General features: G+C 35.3%; 1 protein-coding gene across 4 annotated transcripts; it reads left to right on the forward strand.

The window, feature by feature from the left end:
* The first annotated feature begins 266 nt into the window (after positions 1 to 266).
* Positions 267 to 4295, forward strand: LOC105794589 (uncharacterized). 4 transcript variants are annotated; one of them, XM_012623839.2, is made up of 6 exons: positions 267 to 385; positions 579 to 2053; positions 2162 to 2238; positions 2394 to 2505; positions 2682 to 2798; positions 3747 to 4295. In XM_012623839.2, the coding sequence occupies exons 2-6, from the start codon at positions 647 to 649 to the stop codon at positions 4107 to 4109; spliced, it is 2076 nt and encodes a 691-aa protein (XP_012479293.1). In that variant the 5' UTR covers positions 267 to 385; positions 579 to 646; the 3' UTR covers positions 4110 to 4295. The 4 variants fall into 4 exon arrangements, 3 of the variants coding, with proteins under 3 accessions (XP_012479293.1, XP_052484433.1, XP_012479294.1); XR_008194517.1 differs by lacking the exon at positions 267 to 385 and adding an exon at positions 2886 to 2949 and having other exon boundaries at positions 395 to 2053; positions 3747 to 3895; XM_052628473.1 differs by lacking the exon at positions 267 to 385 and having other exon boundaries at positions 395 to 2053; positions 3757 to 3937.
* Positions 4296 to 7977: the final 3682 nt, after the last annotated feature.

Below are 7977 nucleotides of genomic sequence, written 5' to 3' on the forward strand. Positions count from 1 at the left end.
TCCGATAAATAATAAAATACCGGGCCCATTTCGGTAATTTTTTTAAAAAATAGGCTTTTTTTTTGGTAAATTGCCTTTTTTTAATTGTTTTTTCAACCCCTAAATTTTCCGGTTGGAAGTCAAAACCTAAAACGTAATCCTCTTAATCAATCTGACCCGTCAAATTAGAGTACCAAAAAGAAGCTACTCAACGTGGCACCATCTAAGCCGTAGCATTCACCAAAACATAAGCCTTATAATTTCATATTTTAAAAATTTAAAATTGTTTTCCTTGTGAAGTTAATTTCCTTTCAAGGCGCTAATAAAATAAAATAGAAGAGACCAAGGAGAGACTGGTTGGTAGCTAATCGTGTTCTTTGTTCTTCGGCGTCACCGTCTCGTTTAGGTAAGGACACCCCTATTTCCGTTAACCTTAATTTCACTAGACCTCTTTTTGGAAGCAATTTCTGGTTATAATTTAATCGTAATTTATCTTCACCTGTTTTTGCCTCATTTCAATGATTTCTTTCCCTTCCTCCTCTCTCAACTAATATCGATCGGTTTCTTCCATTATCTTCCTCCTCTGCTTCCAATTCTAGGGTTCCGATCGCACCAAAATACGGGATTTTTTACTGTCGATTATATAAATAATTGGCTTCTTTTTTAAATGACGAGTGCGGGCGATGAAGAAGTCGATGCGGTGCTCAGTGACGTGGAGTCTGATGAGCCGGTACCGATAGTTATTAAAGATCCGTCTCGAGAGGATGTATCGGTCGAGAAATTCCGTGAAATTCTGGCGGAGCTCGATCGCGAGAAACAAGCACGAGAAGCGGCGGAGAATTCCAAATCAGAACTTCAAGTTTCGTTTAATCGATTAAAAGCTTTGGCTCACGAGGCGATTAAGAAGCGAGATGAGTGTGGGAGACAACGTGACGAAGCTCTCCGCGAGAAAGAAGAAGCTTTGAGATCGAACGATAACTTAACGGCGCAATTAACTGAAGCTAATAAGATCAAAGACGAGGTTACGAAACAGAGAGAAGATTTGGCGAAGCAATTGGAGGAAGCGTCCAAGGGAAAAGATGGATTGCGATCGGAGATAGAGACTTCTGCTCATATGCTTGTTTCTGGTATCGAAAAAATATCTGGAAAAGTTAATAATTTCAAGAACTTCTCTGCTGGAGGATTGCCGCGATCGCAAAAGTACACCGGACTGCCCTCCGTTGCTTATGGAGTAATCAAAAGAACAAACGAGATCGTTGAAGAGCTCGTTAAACAGATCGAAACCACAACCAAATCTAGAAACGAAGCCAGGGAGCAGATAGAGCAACGAAATTACGAAATTGCCATTGAAGTTTCTCAGCTTGAAGCTACAATAAGTGGGTTACGAGATGAGGTGGCAAAGAAAACTAATATAATTGAAAATTTAGAGAAGAATATAGCTGAAAAGGATGGGAAGATTGGGGAGATTGAAAAAGAGATGTCGGAGAAGATTAATTTGGCAGAGGATGAATTAATGGAGTTGAGGAACTTGAGCAGTGAATATGATGATAAATTGAAAATTTGGCAGATGAGGATGGAATTACAGAGACCGTTACTGGTTGATCAGTTGAATTTCGTTTCTAGAATTCATGAAATTATTTATGATGTTATTAAGATTGTTGATGCTGATAATATGGATCAGTCAGATGTATCAGAGTCCTTTTTTCTTCCACAAGAGACAGATTCTGAGGAAAATATCCGCGCTTGTTTGGCGGGGATGGAGTCTATCTATGAATTAACAGGAATTCTTGCCGTGAAAACAAAGGACTTAGTGGAGGAAAAGAATCGTGAAGTAAAGAGTTTAAACGAAACAGTTGCTCGATTGATTAAGGAGAAAGAACACATTGGTTCTTTACTTAGGAGTGCACTGTCCAGGAGGATGGTATCTGAAAATAAGTCCAAAACTAACGAGTTGTTTCAAACTGCTGAGAATGGTTTGAGAGAGGCTGGAATTGACTTCAAATTTAGAAATCTTATTGGCGATGGAAATAAAGCTGAAGATCCGGGCTCAGACCAGGATGAAATATACACTCTGGTTAGATTTTTTCTATTGCCATTGATTTGTTACATGTTCTCTTTAAGTTTGCATAGTGTTTCAAGGTCATATCTTTCCTTTTTGAGGTTCTATTATGCCATTTGACAGGCTGGTGCTTTGGAGAATATTGTCAAAACATCTCAGCTTGAGATAATTGAACTGCAGCATTCTGTGGAGGAATTAAGGTACCTGTTATTTCGGATTTTTAAAATTGCACAAAATCAATATTTTATCATCCTGCTTTTGTATGGGACGATTAAAGGAATATTAGGAGTAGAATAGGTTAACATAGAGAGTTTTTCTGCATGAACTGAACTACATACTGTTCTAATGTATTAAGGGCAGAGTCGAGTGTACTTAAAGAACATGTGGAGGCTCAAGCCAAGGAGCTCAACCAAAGAATGCATCGTATAGAGGAGCTTGAAGAGAAGGAGAGAGTAGCAAATGAAAGTGTAAGTAACATCTCTCTCTCTCTTTAATTTTTACAGTAAACTAGCTTAATGTTTGTTCCCATTTTCTTGGAGTACAGTTATCAGATTCTTAGGTTAATTTTAAGTGTTAGAAGAACTGACTAAGTTGCATTTATGCTTCTTTGTGGACATTTAATGCTGACTTAACTAATGTGAAGGTTGAAGGACTTATGATGGACATTGCTGCTGCTGAGGAAGAAATTACAAGATGGAAATCAGCAGCTGAGCAAGAGGCTGCTGCAGGAAGAGCTGTAGAGCGAGAGTTCTTAGCTCAGGTATGTTTGCTAAGATGATACAGGTCTTTTAATAGATACTATATATCTGGTTTTGTGAACAGTTATTGAAGGCCTTTGTGGTGGCAGTTTTGAGTAGTCATCGTCTTGAAGTTCTGCCAGTATGGAATTTACAATTTAGCTGTAGACTGAGGTTTGAATCTTAACACATCTAGACAAGATCAAATGCATCTAATGTTAAAGAATAATATGCCGCAATAACAGGAGAATCATATAGGCTATGTTGTAAAGTCAAGCAGGTTTGGATTGTAAAATGAGATTAAAACCAAAACTGTGTTTTTGTGTTTGGTTGATGTACATACTTCCAGTGGGGAGGGAAGCGGTTGTTTACTAGATATAGGATAAGTGACAATATGTTTGGATAACTTGAAGTTGTATAACATTTCCATAGGGCATAAGCTGGAGAAACTAACCAAAAATAACCTGAAAAAGAGATTTTTTTTTTTTTGGTTTCTTTTGAGAAGAATTATTGAATCAACCAACCTGATGAGTTATTGTCAAGAGATAGTGTGTTTTTGTAATCCAGTGAACGAAAAAAAGGCAATTTTGAAATCATGGGTGTCAAGCATTAGGGGCAAAGTGAAACAAATCCAATAATGCTGTTAAAATTTTGACAGTTTAGTTAGCTTTTTCATCCAAAAAAATCCAATTTGACTAAATTTTGAAAGTTGAGGGCCAAAGAGACAAAATGGGTAAACATTAGGGGATAAATTTATCATTATGCCTTTAAAAATACAAGAAAATGTTTGGGAATAGTCCGAATTCTGGTACTTTTGTAGTCTATCTAGGACTGTTCAATATATGATGCACATGAGCAAGAACATGAAGTTGCACCTAATTATTTGATGTGATGCAATTGTATCTTATTATTTTTCTTATTACAAGATATCAGTTTACTCCTAATCATCATGATTTAATAAATATCGGCAGCTATCAGCAGTTAAGCTGGAGCTTGAAGAGGCGAAGCAAGCCATGTTAGAATCTGAGAAGAAGCTAAAATTCAAAGAAGAAACTGCTGCTGCTGCCATGGCAGCAAGAGATGCTGCTGAGAAATCATTGAAGCTGGCAGATATGAGGGCAAGTAGGCTGAGGGAAAGAGTAGAGGAGCTTACCTGTCAGCTAGAAGAGTTTGAAACACGAGAAGACTCAAGGGGTCGAAATGGACCGAGATATGTTTGTTGGCCATGGCAGTGGCTTGGGCTGGACTTTGTAGGGTTTCATAAACCAGAGACACAGCAACAGAGTTCAAATGAAATGGAGCTTTCTGAACCACTTTCTGAACCTCTTCTCTGATTATACTTCTCTCTTTTTCTGTGTAAAATCAGTTCATAGTAATTTCATTCTTCAAAGCTCCTTCATTTGCAATGATTTTGTCACTTCTATAATTCTGACATGGCAATGATTTCCGAGAGTTGAATCTTTCTTGTTCATACTTCCATGGCAACGAATCTTTATAATCAAACTCATCTATTTTCCATTGTTTTGGTTTTCCTTTTCAATTCTGTTTTGTTCTAAATGTCATCGTCGGAGTTTATCCTCTCTTTTCCTTTTCCCTTTTCTCTCTCTATTCATTTCAGGGCTTTGATCGTTGTTGAAAGAAAAATTCTTGCTGTTCGTTTCAAACTATTTGAACAGGTGAGGAAGAGCAATTGATAGTTGAGGTTTCGATAGCTGCTTTTCGGTATGGCAAGTAGAAAGCAGCTAGTAGAGAGCCATTGGTAAAATCTCTGATGAACAAAGAATGCTTAGTCGATACATGTGACTCAATGGAGTTCTTATATTCTCAAGGTACTTTCAGCTGAAGTGAATGTCTATTTTTAATGCTTCTTATGTGTAGTAGTTGCTGATTTATATATAATTTGTATCCTATCTATAGATGTTGGTCAAGATGATGCAGCTTCTTCTATTTCTCTTGTACATGTATTTACTCATGGGGGTCCTCTTTCTGTTGCTCTAACTAGTTTTTCTCCATTGTCAAATTGGTAATGCTGTAAGTAGATTATTGTTCAACATTTATGTTACTGTGAGCTTGGGGTACTGATATATGTGTTAAAAATGAGTATATTTTATTTTTAAAAGTTTTTTTTCATATATTTGAAAGTGTTTTAGAGTATACTAATTTTAAACCCATGCATAAATAAAATAATTTTAATATAATTCAATTAATGAAATAAACTCTTGAATAATTATATTTTATTTTTCTTAAATATAGACCTCATTTAAAATAAATAAAAGAACATATGAACTTTTGCTTAATAAAACTAAACTTAAAATATTTTATGTTCAAATATAAAATGAATTATGAATGATGCATTGAATGTAGCACTTTACATAAATTTCGATTATAATATAAAACGTGATTTAAAATTTGTGTGCATGGAATAATAAATTGAATAAAGTTTTAGGAGTAGAAAATTATAAAGTCAAAGTTGCTATTTATTTATTTTAAGTGAAACAATATGCCATAACAATATTTTCTCGTTACTTTTTCATTTAATTTAAATTTTTTTACAATTCAATTTCGTTTTCTTTTATTATTTAAGAATTTATTTCATTAAACGCAATTAATTATGTTAAAAAAACACAATTATGTAAGATCACAACTAAAAAATTACCTTATAAACTTGATCTGAAATTTAGCATTAAATTAACGGTTAATTTCATTATTAATATTTACAACCTGAAATTAACATCAAAGTGTTTTTTAGAGAACATCAAAGTTGTTAAGATACTTTCTCTCTCAAAAAAATCTCTTTTAATTATGTACCCTCGGACAAGAGTCTAAATTCGAAAAGTTACGCATTAGTCATCTATTTGTAAAAATTCTAAAATCATATCTACATATAACGAGTTAAATGGCATTCATTTTAAATCCTTCAATTATTCAAAAAAGGAAATATTTGTAATTTTCACTCTAATTAAAAATTAATTATATAATTTAAATTTTTTAGAATATAATTTTAGCTTCACTACTTCAAAATTTTAAAATTTTATCTAATTTCTTAAATAAAATATTTTACTTCGTTCTTGCTTCATAAAACAACTTCAAAAACAAGATTACGAAACAATACTATCTATCTTGAAACCGGAAAAAGCAAACTAATACAAAATAAAACCTGCAATTTCATAATTCTATTTTGTGAAAATTAAAAAGTTAATCTCTCTTATTTAATGCCAAATTTTTGGGATGTTAATTTAACTAGATAACAATGCCAATAAATTTTGCGTTTGAACTATTGACTCGAAATACAGGGTTAAATAGTTTACATGTAAAAAATTAACAATTCAATAAAAGTTACTAGAATAATTAAAATACATGTGTTTTTAAAAAAGTTCTCCGATGTCAACTTACGGTAATATTGAGGACAACAATGAGTGTTCGACAGATAGTCGCAACACTAGAAAAGTTCGTTTCAAAGACAAAGGAGTGGATAGCGTAGAAATGTCATTAGACCCGAAACCGGCCTCTACTGTGTCATGGAAATATATGCTATTGCGTAAATCCGTTGAGTCTGCGAAGGAACCAGTGGAAGATGGTGGGGAAATTTTTGACTTTGTAGAAGAAGATTTCACTAAGTTTCCCGTGGTTGCTTTCTTAGATCGGGTTCATCAATACTTGTTAAAGGATATGAAAACCATGATAGTGGTGAAGTTTTTGGGTTGGAGCATTGGTTATGCTACTTTGCCAAATAGGGTCTCGAGTCTATGGCGACCCTCAAAACCGTTTCAACTTATGGATGTGGAGAATGGGTATTTTTTCCGTAAAATTTCAGAGGAAAGAAGATTATGAGAGAGTGCTTAACCAAGGACCTTGGATTGTCTTCGGCTAATATCTTATGGTTCAACTGTGGACATTGGATTTTAATCCATTCCAGCCCTTCCCATCAGTTGTTATGGCATGGATCCGACTGCCAGGACTTCTCGGTTATCTGAACAATAAAAAAAAATCTTAGGGAGATAGGCAAATTAATAGGGAAGGTCGCAAAACTTGATTTCAACACGGACAATAGACTGAGGGGACGGTTTACTAGAATGACAGTATTTAGAAATTTGGATAAACCCTTAAGTTCTTAGATCCTGGTTGTTAAGATTGACTGAATTCATTACTAAATGAGAGAGTACAACTGAGCATTTAATATAGTAGATCAGTAACTGCTAACTAATAACTTCTAACAGATGCTTAACTAACTAACCACATAACAACTATATTTTAACTAACTAATTCTTATTCATAACATGGCCCACGCTTCTCGACTTTCCTTGCCTCTGCACAGCATCCCCTCCTATGGAGACCACTCCAAGTTTCTTCTGAAATTTGTCGAATAACCCTCCAGACAAGGGCTTGGTCAATATATCAGCAATTTGATCCTGTCCAGAAATATGACCAACTTGCAGCGACCCGTTCACCACCTTTTCTCTTACAAAAAAAAGTCTAATTCCACGTGTTTAAATTTGGAATGCATAACAGGATTCTTTGCTACAGCAATGGCGGCTGAACTATCACCCCAAACTAGAGCCTTACTTGGAATCCAAACACCCAGTTCTGTCAACAATGACCGAATCCAAGCTATTTCAGCAGTGACATGAGCCAAGCTTTGATATTCAGCCTCAGAGGTGGATCTTGACACCACTTGTTGCTTCTTAGAGCTCTAAGAAATTAGGTTTCCTCCAAGAAAAACACAAAAGCCAGAGGTAGACCGACAATCATCAACATTGGAACCCCAACTCGTATCAGAATATCCTTCGAGAAGAAACTTCGAGTTTCGAGTAAACTGTAACCCGTAGTCTAGTGTTCCTTGTAGGTATCTTAGAATTCGTTTGATAGCCTTGAAATGTGTATCTAAAGGTTTGTACATATGCTGACACACCTTGTTAATAGAGAAAGCAATATCTGGTCTTGTTATAACCACATATTGTAGGGCACCCACGATACTTCTGAATAAGCGCTCATCCTCCATCGGGCTTCATTCATGAACAGATAGTCGACAAGTGGTCACCATTGGAGTAGGAGAAGCGTTGGACATACCCATGTAAGCCTTCTGAAGCAACTCCAAAATATACTTTTTCTGACTCAAGAAGACACCATGCGGAGTATGTGTTACTTCGATCCTAAGAAAATAGTTCAGGTGACCCAAGCCTTTTAAAAAAAATGAACATCAAG

The sequence above is a fragment of the Gossypium raimondii genome, chromosome 3, assembly GCF_025698545.1.
Source record: "Gossypium raimondii isolate GPD5lz chromosome 3, ASM2569854v1, whole genome shotgun sequence".
In the NCBI taxonomy this organism is placed as follows: domain Eukaryota; kingdom Viridiplantae; phylum Streptophyta; class Magnoliopsida; order Malvales; family Malvaceae; genus Gossypium; species Gossypium raimondii.

Bases quoted from the DNA above. Each gene is read 5' to 3' on its own strand.
- LOC105794589 (XM_012623839.2), top strand. From the start codon at position 647: ATGACGAGTGCGGGCGATGAAGAAGTCGATGCGGTGCTCAGTGACGTG. The intron at 2,239-2,393 runs GTACCTGTTATT...TAATGTATTAAG, and splicing joins CATTCTGTGGAGGAATTAAG to GGCAGAGTCGAGTGTACTTA. The intron at 2,506-2,681 runs GTAAGTAACATC...ACTAATGTGAAG, and splicing joins AGAGAGTAGCAAATGAAAGT to GTTGAAGGACTTATGATGGA.